Consider the following 26,182-nt stretch of genomic DNA (forward strand, 5'->3'; position numbering starts at 1 on the left):
TTCGATTGGAATTGGAGATGCTGTATGTGTTGTGTAATTCTGGCTTTGTATCTGCTAATCTTCTTTGACTCTGCTGTTATTTGCTGCTTTATTATTTCCAGGACTTCTCTAATTTTCCTTGAATCTAGGTGGTATTTTTGGATCAGATACTGTTTGCTGTTTTCATTTGGTGGTGTTGTTGTTATTTCCATTTATATACCACCCTCCCTAAAGTGGCTCAGGGCAGTTTACATTAAAATAAAAACCATTCAAACCAGATTAAAAAATTAAAATTAAGAACTAGGTATCATTAAAAGCCAGGCTAAAAAGATGGGTCTTTAAGGCTCTCCTGAAGGCCTCCAAGGAAGATAATCCTCTTATATTCATGGGAAATGTGTTCCACAATCCACGGGCAACAACTGAGAAGGCCCAATCCCAGGTTGCCCACCAGATGAACCAGTGGCACCTGAAGACTGACCTCTCCTGATTATTTCAATGAGCAGCAGGGATCTTGTAAAGAAAGGTGCTCTCTCAGGTAACCTAGACCTAAGCCACTCAGGGCTTTAAAAGGTAATAACCAGCTCTTTGTACTTTGCCTAGAAACATATCAGCATCCAGTGTAACTGTTTAATAGGCATAATGTAGTCTCTCCAGGATACTCCAGAAACCAATCTGGCTGCTGCATTTTGGACTAAATAAAGTTTCTTATCTATGTACAAAGGCAGCCCTACAGAGAGTGCATTGCAGTAGTCCAACCCAGAGGTTACCAGCTAGTGTATCACTGTTTTCAGGTCATTCTCTCTCAAGGAACTTGCAGAGTTGCTGAATCAATCACAGCTGGTAAAAAGCACTCCTGGCCACACAGCACAAGGTTGAGATCTAGATCCATGAGCACTCACAAGCTATAGACCTGTTCTTTCTGGGGGAATGTAACCTCATCTAGAACAGGACATTCTATCCCTAGCTGGCCCTGCAGAAATAATGGAGTCTAGATCAGCCTGAATGAGAGATATTTTATCTGCAAAGAACTCACTGATTGTGTCACAGGAAGACACTGTTTCCGAAAACAGATACAGATTTAAAACAGAGTCTCCCCTACTAACTGGGCAAAGAGGCATCTTTTAAACTTGATGATTCTCTTTATTTAGCAGGGGGAGTGTAGCTGGCCCTATCCACCCCAGCACAGTCTTTCCAGTGACTGTTGCTGGTGTCTGTCTTACTTTTCTTTTTCGATTGTGTCCCCCTTGGGGACAGGGGGCCATCTATTTATTTATTATTTCTCTATGTAAACCACTTTGGAAAGCTTTTGTTGAAAAGTGGTATGTAAGTTGCTGCTGCAGCGCCTCGTGGCATTGTGCCTCTGAGGCTGGAGTCAGCCCACAACCACCATACTAGTAGCCATTGATAGACTTGTCCATCAGGAATTTTTCTAAGCCCCATTTAAAGCTATCCAAGCTGGTGGACATCACCACATCCCATGGCAAGGAATTCCATAGATTAATTTTGCCCTGTGTGAAAAAATTACTTCCTTTTGTCCATCCTAAATTTTTTTACCTTAAGATTCATGGGGTGACTCCTAGTTCTAGTGCTGTGAGAGGGAGAAAAATTTATCTGTCTACCCTCTCCACTCCATGCATAATTTTATACACCTCAATCATGTCTCCCCTTAGTTGCTTCTTTTCCATGGTAAAGAGCTCCAGATGCTGTAGCCTAGCCTCATAAGGAAGGTGCTCCAGGCCCCTGATCATTTTGGTTGCCCTCTTCTGCAACCTTTCCATTTCTACAATATCCTTAAGATTCAGTAACCAGAGCTGTATGCTGTAACGCAGATTTGGCCGCACCATAGATTTGTACAAGGGCATTATATTAGCATTTTTATTTTCAACCCCATTCCTAATTATTCCTAGCATGGAATTAAGCCTTTTTCACAGCTGCCGCGCACTGAGTCAACATTTTCAATGAGCTGTCCACCACGACCCCAAGATCTCTCTCCTGGTCAGTCACCGACAGCTCAGTTCCCAACAGCGTATATGTAAAGTTGTGATTTTTTGCCCCAATGTGCATCATATATACTTGCTTACACTGAACCGCATTTGCCAATTGGTCGCCCACTCCTGCTTAAACTCTACTTAAACTCTACATTTAAATGTAGAGTTTCTGGATCATTTTGCATAAGTGGAAACTCTTCAAAATGTACATCTATGTACTGGCTTACAATAAAAAAATTAATCTAAGATGATGTACAGAAAGAGTTATGACACACAGTTAGATCAAAACTCCCAGTCATTTAAATGTAATCTAATGGCGACAACCGAAATGAGCTTTGGTGGGCAATCATCTTCAAGGTGTAACTGGATCATTTAAAGTAACTTAATTTTTAGTAATTAACTGTTATACTTGCAAAATTCAATTAGATACCTTCACAGGGACATCTATTCTCCTTCCATGTTTCCAGCACAGCATGCTAATCACAGGATAATGGATTACAAAAGCTATTTTGCATGATTACTTTTAGCAATACAAGTGCCACAAGGATGAACGTGAAGTTGCCGTCAGGACTTCAATTGGCACCAGGTCTCCAAGGTCCTGGAAAGAGGTTTCTCCGAGCCCTGTTACTTGTGACACTTAACTGGGGATGCTAAAAACTAAGGAACTTATGCATACATAAACATGTGCTCTAGCACTAGGCTTTTGCTCCCACCCATTCCAACTGTGAGGCTGTCTTGAAATGTCGTGAGGCTGTCTGAAGCTTCCTGCCAGCATAAAGAAAAGTTAGTCTATGTGACCATGGTTCAGGACACAACAAGGTACAGACAGGTGAGTAAGGAACAACTGTTTGAAAAAGTGCTCTTAGGTCTACAAGGAGTAGAGATGCTAGCTCACTGAATAGCTATCCATTCCCAAACTCTCCCTTCCCCAGAAGAACCTCAAGCTGTTCCGTTCTGGGGTATTCACAATGGCATAAGCATTCATCAATTTCTTGCCAGCCTAAGCTGAGCAATGTATGCTTACAAAAATTCTTTCCTATCAACGTTCTACACAGGTTTTGGCAGTTCTGAATTTTGGTGTTGATAATATTGGCATCTACCATTCTTCCAGATTTGTACTCCAAGGAATGATAAATGGACACAAACAGGAAGAAAGGAAATTGTTACATTAAATTCTGACAAATGTTCGGTTTCGAAAGGAATGACCGGGGTTGAGAAAACCTCTGCGGAAATCTCTTCTGGTGGTAGGCATAGCCTTTAGTTTATCCTTCATTTCCACCAGGACAGGATCTAGAGAAGGGGCAAAAAGGTTAGTGCCTGAATAGGAAGAGGCTGTTGAGGCAATCTTAGACTTAGAATCTAACTGCCATCCCTTAAGCCATAGAGATCTGCATAAAACTACCCCGGAGGCTAAGGCTTTAGAGGCCTGTTGGACACAGTCAAGGCTGGAATTTGCCATAAAGGCTGCATCTTTAGCCATTTTATTGATGCCCTGTCTCAATTTAGAATTTTCTGGGGGCACTAAAGTGGCTAACTGTTTGGCCCATAAAATGGAGGCCCTGGCAAAAATCGAGTTAGGTGTGGCTGCCTTAACTGTAGAGGCGGCCTCGTGGGCTTTTTAAAGTAATAAATCGCAGTTTCTGTCCTCTGTAGACCTTAACTGCTTCTGGCTCTCGATATTCAGGAGAGTCTCTGAGACCATTTGAACAATGGGCGGGGGCGAGGGGGGCACCCGCGGCGTCACCAGCAAGGTGGGTACCTCAGATGACAAGGTATAGTGTTTCCTAGGATAGGAGCCAATGGGTCTACAGGATGCTGGGTTTTGCCATTCTGTCAACATCACCTGTTTAAACAAGAATGGAAAGGCCACAGAGGCCAAGGGGCCCAAAGAGGATGGGAATACATTCTGATCTAGTTTGGAGGATTGAGCCACATCCGCTGTAGATGCATCATTAATTGCCCGCTTGGCTTTAGAAAGGAAGACATAGAAGTCAGCAGATGAAAAAAGACGGGAGGAAATAGTTACCACTGGAGAGGCTTCTTCCTCTGAAAGCTCTCCCTCTTCCCTACCTGAGTCATGGGGATGGCAAAGGCATGAGTGATTCAGGATCAGAAGCAGATTCAGGATGGAGGATAGCATGATGGGGTGGGGAGAGGGGGGTTAGGCAAGGGTTGAGAGGGTTTGACTGCAGCAGGCTGAATAGAAGGTACCACTGGGCCAACAGAGGCAGCTGGCTGGGCCAGTGCTCTGGATTCCCGGGGATATTTGGGGGCTTTCTGTTAAGCATCCGAGCCAGAAGACAAAAGGGGATGGCGCCGCTTGCATCTAAGCCTGAGTGGCTTGGGAGCAAACCGCCTGCGTTCCAGCAGGGGGACCACCTCCCTCCTACTCAGACTAGAGTCTGGGGAGGATGAGGAGAAGCGTCTGTTGGGGTGTGGAGGCCAATCAGGGAAATCAGGCACCGCCGGGGAAAGGCAGGGTGGCCGCAAGGGAGCTGGTGGAGCCTGTAGTTAAGGCTGTGGGATAAGTGGCAGGCACTCCCTAGAGAAGAAATCCTTAAGCCAGTTTGCCACATCAGGTGGGAAGGGAGGAGGAGCCAGCCCAATCAGAGGGGGAGCGGCGTTACCTGAAGCCCCACCAGCCAGCAGAAGATCAGACAGCAAGGCATAATCAAAAGCAGCATCGTGAAGGCTCCTTTGGTGCTCCACTTTCTGTTGGCCTGTTGGGGTGGTATGCAGGGGAACTGCACAGACCAGCTGGTTCCCCCTCAACAACAACCACAGGGGAGGTGCTGTTTGATGCCAATGAATCACCCACTGGCTGATTGTCATCCTTCCCCTTTTTGGCTCTCTGTTCCTTTGAATGCAGCTTAGACCACTTGTACACCGCCTGAATAAGCAAGCGCTCACTGCAGCGCACTGAATCTGAAAGCTTCTTTGCTTTTTAAATCTTGCTCCCATTCCCCTCCTTACTGTGCTTAGATCTTTTAGAAGCCTTACGAGGCGACAGGAGGTGGCCCGGTACAGGCGCCTCCACCAGAGCGGGAATGGCTGCTGCTGCAGCAGGAGCCACCAGTGCAGAAAGGACGGGCTGTAGGGCAACCATCGCCTGATCGGGAACAAGGGAGCCTTCTGAAAGAGAGCCTCCCAGCAGCTCTTTGGTGTGGGCAAGCTCCATAACGGAGGCTGAATGCCGAGCAGCAGAAAAAACACAAAACAGAAAGAACAAAAGTAAATAAAATCCGAATTATTAGGAAAGGGGGAAAAAACTGTTTGTGAAGGTTGAAAATGAATAGAAAATGGCCTAACGCAAGCTCCTTCCTATCCTTGCACACTCTAAAGAAAAACAGGGCAGGGAAAGAATATTTTCAAAAGGTAATCCAAGTTCTTGCAGAGCAAAAACTCTCAGCATGTGAGCCACGAGCAGACAGTACCAGAACTGGGGATGGCGCCCTCTGGCAAGAGGAAGTAGCGTTCAATTATTTCCGGCCTGTCTCGAGCATGCTCAGTGACTGATCCCATTCTCATGAGCTCCCACACAGTAGGGAAAGGCGAACAAGGAGAAAGATCAAATTATTCAAAGGGAGAAAAGTGTGTGAGCAAAATGTTGAGGGTACATGTGCAAACCCCATCATCAGCATTCCCACTGCCCCACGAGAGACTGGAACCCCCAGGACAGAATAGAGCTGTCGAACAACAGAGCAGAACTGGAGGGGAGGACCCACTTATCCTTTGTGCACCTAACTGATCTGATTGAAAAGAACAGTGCCTGGAATGTTGTGGAACACAACTGAACAGCATGTGCCCATTGATCCTCTCCATAACATGTTGCCTTCCAGTGCAAGGTACAGACAGCAGTTGCAATGGGATGAGTCCAGTCATGGTCCTTCCAAGGTCAGCTGCTTTAGGGCAATCCCATCTCAAACACAAGAAGGTAGCACTGAATAACAGAAGGGTGATGCAAAGGGAAGCAAGTAGGTGTCCTGCCTCCAGTGACTGTGCTTTTGTCCAGGATCCAATAAAGCCCCTTTTCTCACCCTCGCCGCCCCTCTCCCTTTCCTGGCACACTGACTAGATTGTTGTGCAAATAATCCTTTCTACACAGGAGGTATCAAAGAAGAAAAGTAACAGAGGTTCTGTGCGCAATTAATGTTTTGCATTTAGAGGATTGCAATTTATTCCCTGTCATCTCCAGCTAAAGATCTCAGGTGGCCAGACTGGGAAAGATCATGCCCTAAGAGCTTGGCAAATGACTGCCAGTCAATGCAAGACATTACTCGGCTAGCTGGATCAATGGTCCGAATCTGTGTAAGGCAGCTCCAGTACCTGAACCGCAAACAAGTGGGGCTCACTGCCAGCCTAACTCCACACCTCATGGCAATATACCAGCATTGCAAGCAGAGATATTTAGCACCAAGATGACAGCAGCAGTACCCAAATTTGCTTCAGAGGTCAAGTATCTTCAGCTGCAACCTGTGTACATTCACAGTTCTACCCACACAGTCTGTTTTGCAAGATATCAAGTGCACTTCTTGTTCAATGTGTGCTAAAACTGATGAGTTTCACACAGCAATATTTGGGGTTTTGCATGGTTACTGTAAGAAAAATAAGTATGTTTAATTCCTCAAAACTATTGGGGTTTTTACACTCTGGGTTTTTCTCACGATCACAAAGTTAGTCTGAGGAGCAGCCAGCTAAAATGCAGGAGCTGTGTGTGCTCCCAAAAAGTGGCCGTCTGCGAGAATGAATGCATGGTGGCTTGGCACAGCACCTAATTAGGGTCACCTCTGGCAGATGACCACTTTCTGGTCTTCTGAGCAGGAGCTCCCCCTTGCACACCATCACTTTTTGGGAGTACACACAACGACATCTTAGCTTGCCACTCCTTGGACTAACTTTGCAATCATGAGAACCAACCTTCTAGGTTATGACTGCAAAGGCATCTATGGTAGCAGCTGAATAGCTAAAACCAACCAGAATATTTTGTTGAATACTTAATATTCAAGATCCTGACACCTCATACTTAAACATGAGCTTACAACTAACCTGTAGGTTTCTAGCTATTCTTAAGGCATATTATCAATTTTAGTTTAACAGTTCCTTCAATACAAAGTGCTGCTTAAGTCATCATTCTCTATTCTACTCTTTCCTTTTCCCCAAACAAATCAATGCTCTGTTCAGATGAAGATAAACTATGGGCAGCATCAATGCCAGAGGAGTATGAACACTAAGGAATCTTGAAGGGAGAGTTTTTGGCAACTGTAAGAGAGTTACCGGGCCACCTAATGGCTCAGAGAGCATCTGTCTAGAGAGCAGGAGGCTGTTGGTTTGAATCCCTGCTGGTGTGTATCCCAGAATATGGAGAACTCCTATATCAGGCAGCAGCAATACAGGAAGGTGCTGAAACGCATCTCATACTATGCAGGAGAAGACAATGGTAAATCCCTCCTATATTCTACCAAGAAAACAACATGGCTCTGTGGTCACAAGGAGTCAACACTGACTGTACTGCACAGCCTTTCCTTTAAGAGAGCTTCCAAATGGGAAAGAGGAAGGAAGTGTTCACAGCAGGAGCAACAGGGAAAAATAATAATAATAGGGAGCATAGAAGGAGCAAACACCACCACCACACAGCACAATTATGGAGAGACGAACTTTGAAACACATGTTAGATTTCTTGGGGTGGGGGTGGGGGCGGAAACCAGTGTATTTCATACTAATGTTACAATATTAAACCTAAACTCTTCAAATATATATTAATGCATTTCATATGAGCCCCTGGTGGCACAGTGGTAAAACTGCGCCCTGTAACCAGAAGGTTACAAGTTGGATCCTGACCAGGGGCTCAAGGTTGACTCAGCCTTCCATCCTTCCGAGGTCGGTAAAATGAGTACCCAGAATGTTGGGGGCAATATGCTAAATCATTGTAAACCGCTTAGAGAGCTCCGGCTATAGAGCGGTATATAAATGTAAGTGCTATTGCTATTGCTATTGCTATATACTGATTGAGGGGGAAATAAAGCACTTGTAAAAGCAAAGCAACATGCCTTTCCTTTCAGTTACTACCAGGGCCCAAGCAATGACAAGCTAATTATTTCCCAGTAATCGTGGGCCCTCCCTCTGGTGCCACCTATGAGATATGACAGAAGAAAACTACTTAAATAGTTTGAGTGTCATGGTTGTGGGTGAATGTTGGAGTAAGATACCTAGGGGCTGGCAAAACTACTTAACATCCCTAGGAACCAGCCCTGTACCAAGACTGACCATATATTTAGGTATCTGGGCACAAGCATCTAGTTTTTAGGAGCCTTGGATTATCCAAGTCTGGGACAATGAAAGAAAATCAAACAGCCTCCATTAATTCTGGCCAGGTTCTCTCTTCCAAGAACTGCAGTAGCTCAGATTTCTACCCTTATGCTATATGGCCTTCAAATCACAGTAGGTTCTCTACAGACTTCAGTAGTGAAGTCTGTAGAGAATCTGACCTTTTTGCTCCAATTATATACAATGAGTATGACACCACTGTGAGGTAGGAGTGTGCACGGTTCGGTCCAGGCACAATTTAAAAGACCGCTGGAGCGGTTCGGAGGTCTGGCGGTTCAGGAGGGCGGGGGCATGTAGCTTTAAGGGGGGGTGGTAGTACTCCCGCCCCCGCTGCTCTTCCCCCTCCGGCGCTGGTCCTTTGAAAAATCTCCGTGGGGCAGCAGAGTTCCTCCCTGCCGCCCCTGCCCCCGTCGTTTTTCCTAAAGGGTTAAAGAGACGAGCGCTAGCGGCGCGCATGTGCCCTGCGCGGCGCGCGCTCATCTCTGACGTTGCAGTGCGTGTGCCGCATACGTGTGATGTATGCGGCGAGTGCGCATCAGCGGCAGAGACGAGCGCACGCCACGCAGGGCGCATGAGCGCTGCTAGCGCTCATCTCTTTAACCCTTTAGGAACGACAATGGGGGCAGGGGCGGCAGGGAGGAACTCTGCCGCCCCAAGAAGATTTTCCAAAGGACCAGCGCCAGAGGGGGAAGAGCGGTGGCGGAGGGGTAAGTACTACCCCCCCTTAAAGTAACAGTCCCCCCCATGCCGGACCGGGAGGGACTCCAGACCATGCACACCCTACTGTGAGGCTATATACTATAAGTCAAAAATGAATGTTTGGCTATGTTCAACAAGAATATCTTATCCTTCTTAATTTTAGGAGGCATTACCATTCTGAATATTTTTCCGAGTTCGGCAGACCTACAAACCAGCTGACAAAACTACATACACATCACAATTGGTTAACAAAGGCAAAGTGTGTTGTGAGCTACACTATTTAAGAATTGCACTGCCAGCTGGCACTCTACAAAAGGCCCTTTAAAAAAAACTGCAATCTGCTACCTGTGAGAGCTGGAACCCATTGACACTGCATGAATCACTGTTGCTATACTTCAGTCAAACACAGGCAGAAAGCAGTGTGAGCATTTGTACCGCAGAGCAATCAGAAATCTTTTCTGTGTGCTATCAATTTTCTGGTCTACAGGTGGTCTTTTTTTAAAAGTAGCATTGCTTTCTTTTTGTGAGGAACATATAAATATTAAGAAGAAATGGTAGAATCTACTTTCAGAAGCAACTATGTAGACTTTGATAGTATTCACGGACACTCCTCACTGTGCACAACTGATGTAGCAAACACATAGTTGGGTGCAACTATCTTCTTTTTCTTGACAGTGTTGTCTCTCCTGATACTAGAATCTATAAGAGAAGTTAAACTGCTTTTCTATTAAATGATTGAGCAACTTGTGTCCATGAGCTATGAATTTATGCCTCTATATAGCCTCTGGGTCCTTGTTAGAATCTCAACTTCCATAATACGTATCCACCACGGAAGGCTGGTCTTTAAGGGAAAGAGGGGCAATGTCCCCCTTGGCAGCCCCCCCCCCACCGCAGTTCTCCAAAACATACCATCTAGTTTTCTTCCTTGCTGCATCTTGCTTTCTTTTTCTCTTGTACAGCTACTGCAGTGCTTGCCAACAGCATACCCTGGCTTCTTGTCTTCTTAAAATACATTTCCTCCCCCTCAGGGTGTTTGATGGGTTCCACCACACCAAAAAGGGAGTAATTATTGTCAGCCACACCCAAACTGCATGTTTAGTTCCCCAACACCAATCGGCCTTTTCCTTTCCTTTCCCCCCACTTCTTGGAGGTGTGTTGGTTTAGAAATGAAATTTTACATACAGATATCAGAGTGTGTGTTCAAGTGTCCAAAGGAAACATTGGTCATTAAATATTTTTAAAGCTGCTTCTTGGATTTTAGATCAGCCCTCAGTTCTTGAGATGACCTCCGTGCTTACTTTTTGATCATCTCCTAAAAACATCTTTGAGAATATAAGACCCCCAAAGTCTTATTAGCAGTTGTAGGAGGTATATTGTAGAGTAAGATAAATCAAGGAACTATTTTATCAGTGATTACTTTACTTTTAGAACAGTGGGGGCCATCTTGTTCAGTGGCAGTGGGAAACTTGTGTCGTCCACCAGTGGTGGCCAGTGGGGCAGGGTGGGGGGGGGAATGTATATGCTCAGGAGAAATGAACTATGTATATGCTCAGGAGGCCCATTACCTTGTTGCCAAGATGGAGCCCTGGCTTTAAAAAAAACGGTCTGGGATCAACCAGACAAATATGAGTTACACATACTGTAACCCTTCAACAGACTGAAACATTCTGTGTAACTCCCAAGCCCGTATGCTCTTATACTAGCAGAAGCCAATGCAATAAGATGCATGATAGAACCTACATGAAGCTCAAGCCTATGCATGTTGACTCAGAAGCAAGTTGCATTGTATTGAATGAATGCTACTCCTAGGTAAGTACGCATAGCATAAGAGCCCATTTCTACTGATTAGACATAGCTCATCATTTAGCAAGAGGCTAAACATAGAAAATAAACTAGAAATGTCTTGTATTAAAAAAAATTATACTGGGGCATGGGGCATGCAGACCCTGACTGAGGCATGTGTTACCACTGGACAGTGGTGTGAGACTTGCACAGGGGAGTCCTGAGAGTTTTGCAAAAAGTCCCAATGCACTTTTTGAGGGCGGGGAAAAGAGAGCCTGTACATCCAGGTATGAAGGTTCCTCTCCCTGAGGTGACAACTACTCAGATCAGCAGCAATTAAGAACACCACACACAAAGGGTTAACTGAAAGTGGATGCATTTGCACTCAAAAGTCCCAAGCAAGCAGCATGAAAAATCAAATACACATATACCCAGATTTATCTGATCCCCTTATTTTGAAGGCAATAATGTTAAAAACCTAACTATACAGGGTTCCTGTGTGTCTCACAGAGGAGCATAGCAGGCAGCAATGTAAAATGATTCCTTCTGCACTGGGAGGGACTCACCCACTATGAGTTATGCAAGCCAGTTCCAAAGCAGGGAGCTTAAACTCACTGCTTTTTGATATTATTTGGGCAAGGGAGGAAGCCTTTCTCCCCAACTACCTTAGGGACTCAAGGGATTGGGAGATGAGAAGGATGACTCTTTTTAATTTGCACAGCAACTTAAGGCTTGTTCAAAGTTCACTTCAACAGCAGGAGCTGCTTCTAGAAGTTTTTCCAGGGAAAAACACTGGGACTCCAAACTTGGGGGCTTCAGGCCCCCTCCTTGACCCCAACCCACCAATTGGCCTGATTCGGAAGCCTAGGCTTGTTTCTCCTTTTCTCCAGATAATCCCAGCCACTCATTTCAGCAAGCAAGGAGGTCAGCTCTTCAATGACACAGCTCTTCTGGGTGCTTCCTCCAAGGATTAAGGCCACCACGAGGCTCCCAGCTAGCTTGCTGATGATTGGGAAGAATATTTCTCGGCCAGCTATTCTGACTCCTCATTGGTTGAGTTCATTCTCTCTCATCCAAGAGTTCAGATATCAGTCCCTCCAGCCATCACAATGAAGTATGTTAGACTGTGGGGAGAGGAGCTAATGCAGACATATTAAGCATGGTTTAGGGCAAGGACTCCCAACCTTAAGTCCTCAGATGTTGTGGGATTACAAGTCACAAAATCCCCAGATACAATGACCCAAGGTTGGGAACCCCAAACAGGCCTAAGGTGGACACAGACATTCCTGAACTGTGGCCCCACAGTTCAGGCACAGGTGTAAATCAAGGCTTAGATATGGAGAGTAGGCTCACACTCCTTATCTAAGCCTTGACTTATACATGTGCCTGCATTGAGCCACTGAGGCCACCCCATTAATTTTGTGGCCGAGAAAAAGCTGAGATGCACACTGGGACAAAATAACCCAACTTCAAGAATACGCTGATGGGTTCTGAGCTGTCAGGAGAGGGATCTTGGGGTCATGGTGGACAGCTCATTGGAAGAGTCAACTCAATGTGCGGCAACTGTGAAAAAGGCCAATTCCATGCTAGGGATCATTAGGAAGGGGATTGAAAATAAAGCTGCTAATATTCTAATGCCCTTATACAAAACTATGGTGCGGCCACACCTGGAGTACTGCGTACAATTCTGGTCACCACATCTAAAAAAGAACATTGTAGAACTGGAAAAGGTGCAGAAGAGGTCAAACAAGATGATCAGGGGACTCTAGAGCACCTTTCTTATGAGGCAAAGCTACAACACCTGGGGCTTTTTAGTTTAGAAAAAAGACAACTGAGGGGAGACATGATAGAGTTCTATAAAATTATGCATGGTGTGGAGAAAGTGGATAGGGAGAAATTCTCCCACTCACATAACACTAGAACCAGGGGTCATCCCATGAAATTGATTGCCAGGAAATCTAGGACCAACAAACAAAAGTACCTTTTCACACAACGCATAATCAACTTGTGGAATTCTCTGCCACGAGATGTGGTGACAGCCAACAACCTGGATCGCTTTAAGAGGGGTTTGGATAACTTCATGGTCTATCAACGGCTACTAGTCGGAGGACTATAGGCCAACTCCAGCCTCAAAGGCAAGATGCCTCTGAGTACCAGTTGCAGGGGAGTAACAGCAGGAAAGAGGGCATGCCCTCAACTCCTGCTGTAGGCTTCCAGTGGCATCTGGTGGGCCACCGTGTGAAACAGGACGCTGGACTAGATGGATCTTGCGCCTGATCCAGCAGGGCTGTTCTTATGTAGCAGCGTTTCTTGACATCCGATTCTAACACCCTGGCTGGTAAAGCATACAAATTCTCTTAAAACGAGTGCTCAGGACTGCCTATCCAGCAGAACGTTTTTTGTTAGGAATGACAAGTTTAATCTTGTATTCATTAATCATTAGTGCTCACAGCAATCTCATGTCAACAGAACAATATTGTAAAGCAAAAGAAACACTATATTATTTCCATTCTCTACATCCAAGGATTTTTTTAAAAAAAAAAGATTGCCATGTTCACAAAGAAAGCCTAATAACACTGGAGTTAGATGATTCTCGGAGCCATGCAACCCATCATAAGAACGTAAGAACTGCCCTGCTGGATGAGGCCCAAGGCCCCGTCTAGTCCAGCATCCTGTTTCACTCTCCTGGTCAGTCCCCAACACCTCAGATCCCATCAGCATATACTGATCAGCATCAACAAATACTTTCCTTCTAAAATGCTGCTTTAAAAGAGCTCATGTGAAACATGCACATTCCATGTTTAATGAAACAAAGTAAATATAAAATATACAGCTTCTGTCAAGACCTAAAGCAAATCTGAAATAGATTTTGTACACAGACATCTCGTATCATAAGCAAGAAAAATAATCACTCAAAATCCATAACAGAGGTAATGATTTCACAGGAAATTCACAGGATTAGCTTCTCTTTTTCAAGAGAAACACAGCTTCCATTCCTATCAAAATGTAAATTCATGGCTTAAGTATTTGAGGAAAGGCAAACAAACTCCTGTCACTCACATTTTAGGAAATGCTTTTATAATATATTTTAGAAAAGAAAAGCCTCCAGAGAGGCCTAACTTTCTTCCCATTAAATTTGTTCTAAAAAGCAGCTCTGAGATAGACTTACATTCCAATGCTAATGTATTCCTTGGAAATCAAGTCTCATTGATAACAATCATTGCTCCCAAGTAATGTGTTTAGGACTAGATGAACCTAGTTGTACATTAGATACATCTAGAGCAAACAGACATTAACACGTAGCCAACATTAACGTTTCATTACCGTTCTACTTTATTGTAGCCACATTATTAACTATGGCTCTAATTTTCATGCTGCTTCTACAGGTAGTATGTCCATTACCTTCTATACCACACAGTTTTAGAAAGCATTGCCAAAATACACTAAACTCAGTTGGACAATTGAAGAAAATGTGTGTGTTCTCTAATTCATCTTGGACAGTAGATCTCTTCTAATTTACTCAATTAAGATGTGTTTTGGCCATTGGCCGTAAATAAAGTATCTATCTCAAATAAGATGATGTGGGAGAAGTAGACGCAAGGTCGACCCATCACATTTGAGCTGAAGAGAAGTTCATAGCTCATCTCATGCTGCAACACATTTGCCAACCTATTCCTACACCCCTGTAAGGTTTACATGTTGTCCGTCTTGTGCTGCTCATTAGAGGTGTTTAAAAAAATAAATTCTAATATCACATTTGTCTGCCCATGCTGAAGTATTCAACCACAATCCAAATGCTGCCAGTGCATTCATGAACAGCCATTTAAAATATTTTATAACAAAGCCAACACACACAGGTAATGAACCAAAAAAATTCTGCTGACCTCAGTCATATTGTTTAGTATTTCCTTCAAGATTCATTTCAGCTCCGTACATGGCTTTCCTCCCTTCCACATTAAGGAGAGACTCTAATTTACTGAAACCATTTATTCCATCTAGATCCAGCATGACACAGACTTGTTTGCAGTGATGAAAAAGTGATTGGTCACGTCCTTCATCCACTTGTCCCGGAGGGCAGTCAGCCAAGCATACATGAGCAAAATTGTCTATAGCGTCCTCTTTACATTCGAATAAAACAGACTAGGAGAGAAAGCTGTAGGAAGATGCATAGCTCTGCAAACCTCCTCCCCACCTCCCCCCACCAATTGGTTTTTAAACAGAGCAAAGGTGTTTCTTTTCCAGGGCATCAAGGAGCTGTATAGCCTCATGGGTCATTCAGAGCCAGCCACAATGTTCAATCTGCCTCGGTTTTAAGCATTTAAAGAAAAATAGAAAGAAAGCCAGGCATGCACAGAGAATGAATAGTGCTCAAGTTGCAAGCATGTGATAACCAGGGCTCAGGTTTAAGCAAAACATCCCGGCTTTTCATTCATCCTTCATTTTAAAACAAACACAGGCTTACCGTTTTGTTGTAGAATGGATCAGACTAGATTCACCTGCGACTCCTTAGCATGCCTCTAAGAACATTCGTGTTTGCAATCAGGCCAGGCTTATTCACAGCCACTGAATTCACATCTTTCTGCACTAGCAAGCTGAAATGGTACGGCTGTACTATAGCTAAGAAAGGGGGAAATCATTAGCAGAAAAACAAAGAAATCCCTCGAGGCAAGATATTCTCGGCGGAGTTGCAGCATAGGTGGTGTCGATCATCAAGGAAGGAGATTCGGCTGCCTAAATTTTACGGACAGCACACTGTTCTTGGAGGGAAGATTTCCCCTCATTTAAGAAAACGTGATGGACTTGCCTGTAGAGTTCCCAGGAAGGCATTCTGCTCAGGCTCTGCAGCAGCATTGCAGCCAGCGTAACTATGCATATGCTGTCTAGGCAGTTTACAGCAACATGCTCTCTTTTGTAGAGATATTGATTTACAACACAGGATTACTTCTGCAGGGCCAAAATATGCACAACAGTGATCTCACGAGAGGCGAGGAAACATACATACATACATACATACATACATACACACACATACATATATATAAAGTCCAAGGGTGCAAATAATCATGGCTAATTCAGTCATATCCCCAGGACTGAAAGATAAGTCTGTATAGGGTCACCCAGAGAGGAAGAAGAACATGGATGACATTAAGCCACACAATACAGTAAAACTTTGTGATCTGAAACTGCTAAAAGGTGAATGATTACAAACCAGCCACATCTTGAAGAATCCAAGAGGAAGTTTTAGGCTCCTCCCCCTTAACTTTATGTCCCTACCTGCATCACACAGAAGTAAAACCAAGGACAACAAGATTTTAAATCAGACCATCTTCTAAAGAACACAGTTGCAAATAAGTGCATTATTATATGGCCATCTTTTAAGGCTAAACAGCCTATTGAAACCACAAATATTAAGCCTGGATGTTAAACCTGACCTTGCATGATAGTCTGGATGTTAAACCTAGCCTTGATTCATTTATCTATTAATTGTATGTCCCCCAAATTCCAGAACTACTCAATATGGGGGAAGGGGGTTGATGTCCTGGGTTATTTATACATACATACACACACGCATACAAAGTAAAGTTGTGCTGTTGAGTCAGTGTCGACTCCTGGCGCCCACAGAACCATGTGATTTTCTTTGGTAGAATACAGGAGGGGTTTACCATTGCCATCTCCCGTGCAGTATGAGATGATACTTTGCAGCAGCATCCTATATTGCTGCTGCCCAATATAGGTGTTTCCCATAGTCTGGGAAACATACCAGTGGGGATTTTATCCAGTAACCTCTCGGTCCCTAGACAAGCTATTTCCTGCTGTGCCATTAGGTGGTGCATACATGCATACAGCAGTATATAAATATGATAAATATATAAACAGGAAATATGTTAAATGAAACCAAAAACACCACATACATTGCTTGTTTATGAAGTTTATTGCAATAAAACATTAACCAAAATAAACCTGACTTGGTATGTAAGCAAACGAACAGCTCTACTGCTAAAGTTTATCTCCATCTGCCAAGGGGCCTGCTTTTGATTCAATGGCATAGTGCTGCAAAGTTTAAAAGATTCAAGAGCTGAGATAGCTCAAAACAAAGTATACTACAAGCTAATGCACACAGAGGTCTTGGGCTGCCACAGTTTGTGCAGTTCCTGCCTGGATTAAAGATTCCTCGTGTGCAGATGCTGTATAGGTAGACACAGGAGTGTGTGAGTGTACTGAATGCTGCCCATTCGGCCATTACTTTTAGAGTTGGCATCTATTCAGCAGCACCTGAAGCAGGCAGATAGGCTAGCATGAAGAAAATATCAAGTAGGTGAACCTAAAGGCTCCATCTCATATCCAGGAACAGAAGGCATAGAAATCAACCTAGATGGGGAATGTATGCATGCCAGCATACAGTGGTCCCTCGACTTACGAAGATAATCTGATCCGAACGCACGTTCGTAGGTCGGAATTTTCGTAAGTCGAAAAGCGCATCCACGGAGGTCCGGAACACTCGTAAGTCGAGGAAACCGCATCTAAAAATTCGTAGGTCGAGGAAGCCGCATCTAAACCGGCAACGACTTCCGGTATTTTTTGTTGTTCGTATGTCGAAACATTCGGATGTCGAGTGCTTCGTAAGTCGAGGGACCACTGTACTCTGCTCAAGATTCTTCAAAGACATATTCCATTGTGATTATATGCATCTGCTTACGTATGTTGATCCAAAGGTTGCTCCCTGCTGTATGGTAGCCAGTTCATGTAAGGAAACTCGCAGTACTGCTGAACTTAGAGTAAGCAGGCATGTTTTATCTCTGACACTGGATGGCTTTTCCTTCCAAGTAGTCCAGTCTCTAAGGGAAACTCAGTGGGGGTGGAAACCAGACAGGTGTGAGCTTGCGCCACCTACCCAACCCCACCACCCAGCCGCCAATTTTCCTTGGCCTTCCTTCGGCACCACCCTCCACACAGTGACTACTGGGCATTTCACTGCTAAGCCATTAAAAATGAACAGTATAAAATCACATGGGAAAATGATGGGGTGAACCTGAAGGCTGCACACAGAAAGAAGACAGGTGTAGACAATGAAGTGTGATAAATCTTGTGTACTTTAACAAGTCTCCCTTTGGATTATCGCTCAGAACGAATAAAACCAACACGGTTGAAACACTACAAAGAGTTAGACTATAAGCCAGTATTACACACTAGTCCCAAACATTTAAATAAAATAATCCACATAGAAGTTTTTAATAAAACAGACATGTCCTTTTTGATTAGCTCTCACGAACTGCCATAGTACATAAGCTCTAAGCCATCCGTAAGTATCTTCCTCCAGATTTCAGATTTCTTCTGCTGCTCACACCCAACTACTTGAAATCCATAATGTACAGGATCAATTGCTGTCACAGCCCGTGACGTCAATTGAGGAAAGGTGCCATTTTAGCTCACTCAGACCCATCTTACCTGGGTAAAATGCAAGAGAGATTAAAGACGCAACTGGACCTGGCTCTGCTTTTGGAAGCTCAGGTGGAGCCAGTGGCCAGGGATGTCTTTGCACAGCTTCGGCTAGTGCACTGACTGTGTCCCTTTCTCAAGAAGGCAGATCTGACCTCAGTTACTCACGCCTTAGTCACATCACGGCTGGATTACTATAACGTGCTCTACACGGGGCTGCCCTTGAAGAATATTCGGAAACTGCAGCTAGTGAGAAACACAGCAGCTGGGATTTTATCCGGAACTGCCCACTGGGGTCGCATTACACCCATTTTGAAAGAACTACATTAGTTGACAATTTGTTTCTGGGTCCAATTCAAGGTGCTGGTTTTGACCTTTAAAGCCCTTAACAGTTGGGCCCCGGATATGTGAAGGACTGCCTGTTCCCAAAGGCTCCTGCCCACTTGATGAGGTCATCAGAGGGGGCTATGCTCCACATGCCAATTATTTTATTTTATTCTATACATAGTTCTATACCATCTAAAACTTGAAAGTCTGGGCAGTTGACAATTAAAATCAATTAAAAATATTAAAACTATGAATCTAATTAAAAGCCTGGGTGAATAAATGTTTCTTCAGTGCCTTTTCAAAAGTTGCCAGAAATGAGGAGGCTCTTATTTCAACAGAGAGCGCATTCCAAAGTCCAGGGGCAGCAATGGAGAAGGCCCATTCCTGGGAAGCTGCCAGAAGAGATGGTGGCAACTGCAGATGAACCTTACCAGGTGATCTTAACAGACAGTGGGGCTCACAGTGAAGAAGATGTTCTCTTAAATACCCAGGGCCTAAGCTGTTTAGGGCTTTATAGGTAATAACCAGCACCTTCTATTCTGCCTGGAAACATATCGGCAGCCACTGTAGTTCTTTCAAAACAGGAGTAATACAGTCTCTCCAAGATGACCCAGAGACCAACCTGGCTGCCACATTCTGGATCAGCTGCAGTTTCTGAATTACGTACAAATGCAGCCCCACATAGATAACATTGCAGCAATCCAGCCTAGAGGCTACCAGCATATGTACCACCGTTTGAGGCTGTTCATCTCAAGAAACAGAAGAAGCTGGCGTATCAGCTGAAGCTGACAGAAAGCACCTCTGGCCACCACCTCAATCTGGGACACCAGAGATCGGTTCAGATCCAGAAGCACCCCCAGATTGCATACCTGTTCCTCCTGGGGGAGCGTAACCCCATCCAGAACTGGCAGTTCAAAATCATCTCCCGAGTTCCGACCTCACACCATAAGTACCTCCGTTTTATCTGGATTCAAAGGCAGGCATTCAGGGAGATTATGCCTTCTTCCAATGAGATTGACATGGAGGAAGATTTGGGTGTCATCAGCATACTGATAAAACCCTGCACCAAATCTCCTGATGATCTCTCCCAGCGGTTGCATGTTAAACAACATCGGAGACAATATGGAGCCCTGAAGAACAACCGTCTCCAAGAGACACCATCTGGAATCTGCCTGTGAGGTAGGAGCGGAACCACTGCAAAGCAGTGCCTCCCACCCCCAATCCCATCAGATGTTCCAGAAGGATACTATGATCGAAAGTATCTAAAGACGCCAAGAGAGCCAAAAGGACCAACAGAGTCACATTCCCTCTGTCAATTCCCAATTGGGGATCATCCATCAGGCTGACCAAGGTAGTCTCCACCCTATAGCCCTCCCAAAAGCCAGTTTGAAATGGGGTTAGATAATCAGTTTCCTCCAAGACCGCCTGGAACTGGGAGGCCACCACCTTCTCAATCACCTTGCCCAGCCATGGGAAGTTAGAGACAGGCCTGTAGTTGCCTAACTCTGAGGGATCCAAGGCAGGCTTTTTCAGAAGCAGACTAATGATTGCCTCCTTAAGACAAGAAGGCATCATGCCCTCCCTCAGAGAAGCATTTATAATCTCTACCAGGCGATCTACAATAGCCTCCCTGCCAGATAGTACAAGCCATATTGGGCAAGGATCAAGAGGGCAGGTGGTAGGCTGTACCATTCCAAGCAACTTGTCCACATCCTCAGGAGTCAGCAACTAAAATTAATCCAGTGTCATCACATAAGAGGAACTGCTGGACACCTCAGCATCAGACTCTGTAACGACTATGGAGTCTGAATCCAAGTCAGGAAGCTCGCCTGTCATGCACATGGGACAGGGCCTTCCCAGTTATTGCCCCCAGACTTCAGAATGCTCTCCCGGTGTGCATCTACTCAGTCTCCATCACAGGTTTTAGAAAGCAAGTGAGATCTTGGCTTTTTATCCAGGCTTTTATATGAGTGTTTTTGTTGCTGCTAATCTGTATTTTATGGTCTTATTGTATATATGTTTTTTAAAATATTTAATTAGATTTGTATTTTTATATTCCAATTTAATATTTTTATTTTGTAACTGTTTTATATTGTTTTGAATGTTTTGTGAACTGCGTTGAGATTGCTTTATTGAAAGGCAGTATAAAAATCTAACAATAAATATATTAAAAACTCTGGGTTGAGGGGTTCTCTAATCTTGAGGTAACGCTACTACCAACCTCATAAACTGCAGATGTTAAAGATTTGTTAAATCTTTAAACCTTAAAGACTATAATACAATATAAACACAGCATAAGGCAGATAAGTCAGAGCCAAAAAGAGAAATGCTGGCTTATAATACATTATTGTTCCCAAGAGATGGCTACTATGTAGTGTTACCAGGTTTGCTCTGAAGGGTGATAGTTACCACCCTTCATGACTATGCTTTGGCTTAATGTGTGGAATTCAACTCAATTTAGTGCAAACCTGCATATAGCTTAAGAATAAATTAAAGTACAGGGAAAGCTGCCAGTGAATACAACTAGTTGTCGTGCTAGTTACTTCCATGCATGTCGGGCTGCTTGTATTGTAGGGGAATGGAAGTGGAGGGGTTTAAGATACCTGGAGCCCAGTGCTTCCCAGCCTTCTAAGGGTTTCATTTCTGCTAGCTCCACTTGTGCCAATTCTAGCCTTTCCCCTTCTGTGTTGGCTTGCCAATGCTCAGTCTGTGCAATTAGGAATGTGTTATGATACAATCTAAGGTTGACTAGATTGAAGCCCCCCTGTGTTTGTGGGTAGTTGGAGTTTACTATAAGCAATCCGTGGCCTGTCATTTCCCCAGAGAAATGTCCTCATGGCTGTCAATTTTTCTTAAGTATCTTCGAGGGATAAGCAGTGGAGGTATAAATACATCCGGGCACAACATTCATTTTTATATTTTGTCCCACAAACTCAAGGGGAGGTCAGCCCAGGGGAGGAGATCAATCTTAATCTGTGGAAGTATTTTATCTAAATTAGTTTTGACTACCAGATTAGGTTGTTTGGTAATCAGTATTCCTAGGTATTGTCGGTAGTCTGTTTTCCACGTAAAGGGCCAAGGCATTTCCCTCCTGAAGAGGGGTAGTTTCCCTATGGACATAACCTTCAACTTCCACCAGTTAATGTTGTATCCAGATAGGTCTCCAAACTGGAGTAATAATTCCATAAGTTTAGGAACAGATTCTTGTAGTTTTGAAAGGAACAGGAGGTAGGGATGTGCACAGAACTGCTGCGGGGAGGCTCAAAAGTGGCAGGGGTGCAGCTTTAAGAGCAGGGGAGGGTGCACTTACCCCTCCCACTGCTTTCCCCCCGCCAGCGTCTGTTAACTTGCAAGCCACGGGGGCAGCAGCGTACCTCCCTGCTGCTCCGTTGCTCGGATATGACCGGAAGTCTCTGATGCCCGCCAGCTTGTGGGTAGGCGTCCATGCTGGAATGCGATCGGAGACTTACAGTCATATCCGGACAACGGGGCAGCAGGGAGGTATGCTGCTGCACTGATGGGCTTGCAAGTTGGATGCCAGCAGAGGAAAGCAGCAGGCGGGGTAAGTGCACCCTCCCCCGCTCTTAAAGCTAGACACCCCGGTGTCGAACCAGCGGAACCGCCAGTTCTTTGAACTGGTTTGGAGGCCCATAAAGGGCCTCCAAAGTCTGAACCAGTTCCGTGCACATCACTAACAGAAGGGTGTCATCAGCTATAGTGCAATTTTAAGTTCTTGTCCCTCCACCTCAAACCCCTTAATTTCAACATCTTGCTACACTGTGCAGGCCATGGGTTCAAGGGCCAAGTCAAAGAACAGTGGAGATAGGAGTCACCCAACATTTTAGAGACCCCTATGCCCACATGAAAATGACACTGTGGAGAAACCCACACATATTAATTGGAAAACAGCCAATTTTATGGAAACACTGAGTAGGAAAAGGAATCAATCAACTATCACAGCTGATAAACTAAGCTGCTGCCCCAGAGCTTTGGAATGCGCTCCCTGCTGAAATAAGAGCCTCTCCATCTCTGACAACTTTTAAGAAGTCTTTAAAGATGCACCTATTCACCCAGGATTTTAATTAAATATTGTTTTAACATCATTTTAACATTTCAATTGTTGTAATGTGTACTACTACTACTACTACTACTACTACTACTACTACTACTACAAATCCTTCATGACCCTGCAAAAGGAGTTCTACTTACCCCCATCAAGTGCCTGGAAGTATATGCAACTGAAACACAGTATATCTGCTCAATTTGGACCAGATGCCCAGCGGCCCCAATAACTCCGGATATATTGGTGTACACCACTAATATGTCCTCTCTCCAAAAACTAAACAAACACCTGTATACCTTTGTACAAGGAGTCCTTGACCCGGGCTTAGATATACTTAGGACAAACGGAACTCATACAGAAACTGTCCTCAGAGCAATGGCATGAGATCTTAGGTAGTGTTAAATGTAGCTCAATGGATCTCAAATTGCGCCGTAACCAATCAAAGATTATTGTCAGGGCCTACTGGATCCCGCTACATCTTAAACAATTAAATATGGCCTCAAAGAGTAATTGCTGGAGAGGCAATAATGCTCAGACTTAACACATATGTTCTGGGATTGTCCCACAGTGCAAGGCTTCTGGAGGGAGATTACTACATGTATTAATTTGGTGATGGACTCATCTCTAGCACTGAGGGACCTGAACACAGTACTGGGATATAGCCCAGCAGATTGGGGACTAATAATCAAGTTCTAAACAATGGCTATGGAGAGGCTTACTGGTGGCCAAGAGAATAATACTGCAGCAATGGAAATTTCCCACTCCCCCTAGGACCGAGGACTGGGTGCATTGCTTGCTTGAGTTGGTGGCACATGAAAAAGGGGCCCTCAAAGTAAATAAACCAGATAAATGCTCATAAATCTGGGACAACTTTCATGACTTATTCTTAAAATAAGAATTCTATTGGATTTACCCACATCGCTCATTCCAAAAGTGTGTATTCCTTCTCCTCTCTCCTTCCCCCCTTCTGCTTTTCCTCTCTCTTCTCAACCCTCTTTCTCTCTCCCTCGATCTCTCCTTTCTTTCCTCACCTACGCTCAGCCAGTGCAACTCACAAAGGCTGGCTTGGGGAGAAAAGCTCAGACTCTGGGGGCAGGGGACTGGGAAAGATGTTTGTAAAATACATAATGTCAAAAAATCATTTAAAAACAATACAACTGGAGATGTGACAGCCCTTGTCCCCCCCACCCACCGGGAGGGCTGTTTTCCAGAGTTTTTTCAAGGTCTTCACATCTCTAGTTAGGACACACCTGTTTCAGAACACTCAGAAGAGCACAATAGACTATAGACATGTTCCTTGAAAGCAAGGTTAGTTTTATCGAAGAGCAGGGATTTACAGTAAAGACAATGGTTAGCACCTCAGCAAAATTGGTGTTTTTTTTAAATAGGTCACCAAAAACAAATACATTTATAAAAAGCATCATTAAAAAAAGAAGTGTAATAAGAGGCCCAACCTATGATTACAAAACATTAAACATCACACTGTACAATGCCATTCTTGATCATTTTTAAATACATCTTCCCAAACTTGAATGAATCAGGTTGTCCCCTCCTTACCATAATTTGTATCGCTCAAAAAATAAAAGACCCTGCCAAATCATAATAAAAAGATTGGGATGGAATTACACCTTTTTGAATCTTTAAAGAATAAGTCAGGTTTCTTTGGCAGTTGCAATATACCAGAGTTGGTTGTGCCAATCCTCTAGGGATAACTTTCCTTCTTTCCAATATTTGGCTAGGATTAATCTGGCTGCTATCAACATAAAGTACAGTAAATCTTTAGATTTCAGTGTCTCTAGTTCTCCCCCCAAAATACCTAACAATGCCAAGAGGGGAAGCAAGGTTGCTGGTAATGATCTTCCTTTAAGAGGTTAATGCTCGAGAATGGCTCAGCACACATTCACAAGTTAGCACTGGGGTCAGGAAACATAGTTGTGGGCACTAAGAAACAGAAGAGGGGTGGGGAGAGGGAGAGAAAACGGTATATAACTACTAGGGCTGGGCACAATTACAACTTCTGAATTTGCCCCTGGGTGGGGCAACTTCTGCCCACCCAGACTCAGCCTGGCAGAGAAAACAGCCCTCAACTTTGGCACAAGAACTGTACACATAGCAGAAGCTGTAACAGCAGAGTGTGCAGAGGGACATCATTGGGAGGTCCTGTATCTCTCCTCGTGTCCATGACTGTGCCTAAGCCCAAATGCTACTCCAGATGGCCCAAATGCAGGTAATTTATGATAAAAAGAAATTGCTTTGTCTCCCATGATGTGGGCAAAAGATTCTCACTTCAAAAACATTAAAGCAGTTTGTCATCCCTTTGAGTAGACCTTCTGGGAGCACCTCGGGTTTTCAATAGCCATTGCAATACCCTCTTCCTGAATGCCACATCTGTAAATGCCAGCATGGTGTAACGAGCCAGCGTGGTGTAGTGGTTAGAGTGCTAGACTAAGTCCGGGGAGACCCAAGTTCAAATCCCTGTTCAGCCATGATACTTGCTGGGTGACTCTGGGCCAGTCACTTCTCTCTCAGCCTAACCTACTTCACAGGGTTGTTGTGAGGAGAAACTTAAGTATGTAGTACACCGCTCTGGGCTCCCTGGAGGAAGAACAGGATATAAAATGTAAAAAATAAATAAAAATAAATTAGTAAAGGTCCTCTGTGTAGTGTATAGTGCTCAGGTGCTCAAAGACTCACATGGTTGACACAGATTTCTTCCACCAAGGACCAAGCTCAAAAGGCTATCAAAAGGTCTATAAGCAATATGCATTGTTCCAACTCCTAGGGGAGACCTACCCAAAGTAAAAGTAAAAGTTGAGTCAATTTCGACTCCTGGCACCCACAGAGCCCTGTGGTTTTCTTTGGTAGAATACAGGTGAGGTTTACCATTGCCTCCTCCCATGCAGTATGAGATGATGCCTTTCAGCATCTTCCTATATGACTGCTGCCCGATATAGTACCAGCAGGGATTTGAACAGGCAACTTTCTGCTTGTTAGTCAAGCATTTACCCACTGCACCACTTAAGGTGGCTACCCAAAGCTAAGGGGACTGCAAAGCTAAGGAGGCTGCAATTATGCTCCCTGGATAAGGTGGCATTTCTCTTTTTCATCCTAATCGAAGCGTGCTTGAACACAGGAGAATCCATCTAATACTCCATATCCTTTCATAGACAAGTGAATACTACCCTGTTAATCAAGTATTTGGCTCTGACCGAGAGGTAAGTGTGGAACCATTGCAAAGCAGTGCCTCCCACTCTCAACCCACTCAGACACTCCAGAAGGATACTATGGCACCTTTTAACACAGTGATTCTCTTTATTTAGCAGGGGGAGAGTAACTGGCCCTATCCACCCACAGCACAGTACCTCCAGTGACTGTTGCTGGTGTCTATCTGATGTTTATTTTTAGATTGTGAGACCTTTGGGGACAGAGTTCCATCTTATTTGTTTGTTATTTCTCTGTGTAAACCACCCTGGGCCATTTTTGGAAGGGCGGTATAGAAATTGAATAAATCATCATCATCATCATCATCATGAAAGACCAATTCAAGCATGTGACTAGCAATGTGTGTCAGTCCCGAGACCAC

At 44.2% G+C, this 26,182-nt stretch overlaps 1 protein-coding gene across 6 annotated transcripts in view; it reads right to left on the bottom strand.

Annotated features, from left to right (window-relative positions):
* Window positions 1-26,182, bottom strand: part of CDK14 (cyclin dependent kinase 14) — a 417,778-nt gene that overhangs the window by 307,984 nt on the left and 83,612 nt on the right. The window contains exon 1 of one of the 6 annotated variants that reach the window (XM_053260458.1): window positions 15,235-15,531. The exons of 3 other annotated variants lie outside the window; for them this stretch is intronic. Coding sequence is in view for 2 of the 3 variants with exons in the window: in XM_053260456.1 (XP_053116431.1) it covers window positions 14,657-14,665 (9 nt within the window). In the remaining variant the exon portion in view is untranslated. Of the gene's footprint in view, window positions 1-9,899; window positions 9,973-14,656; window positions 15,154-15,234; window positions 15,532-26,182 lie in introns of those variants that run through there. 2 more of the 6 variants (XM_053260456.1, XM_053260457.1) reach the window with 2 other exon arrangements.

This window comes from Hemicordylus capensis, chromosome 6, assembly GCF_027244095.1.
Source record: "Hemicordylus capensis ecotype Gifberg chromosome 6, rHemCap1.1.pri, whole genome shotgun sequence".
In the NCBI taxonomy this organism is placed as follows: Eukaryota; Metazoa; Chordata; class Lepidosauria; order Squamata; family Cordylidae; genus Hemicordylus; species Hemicordylus capensis.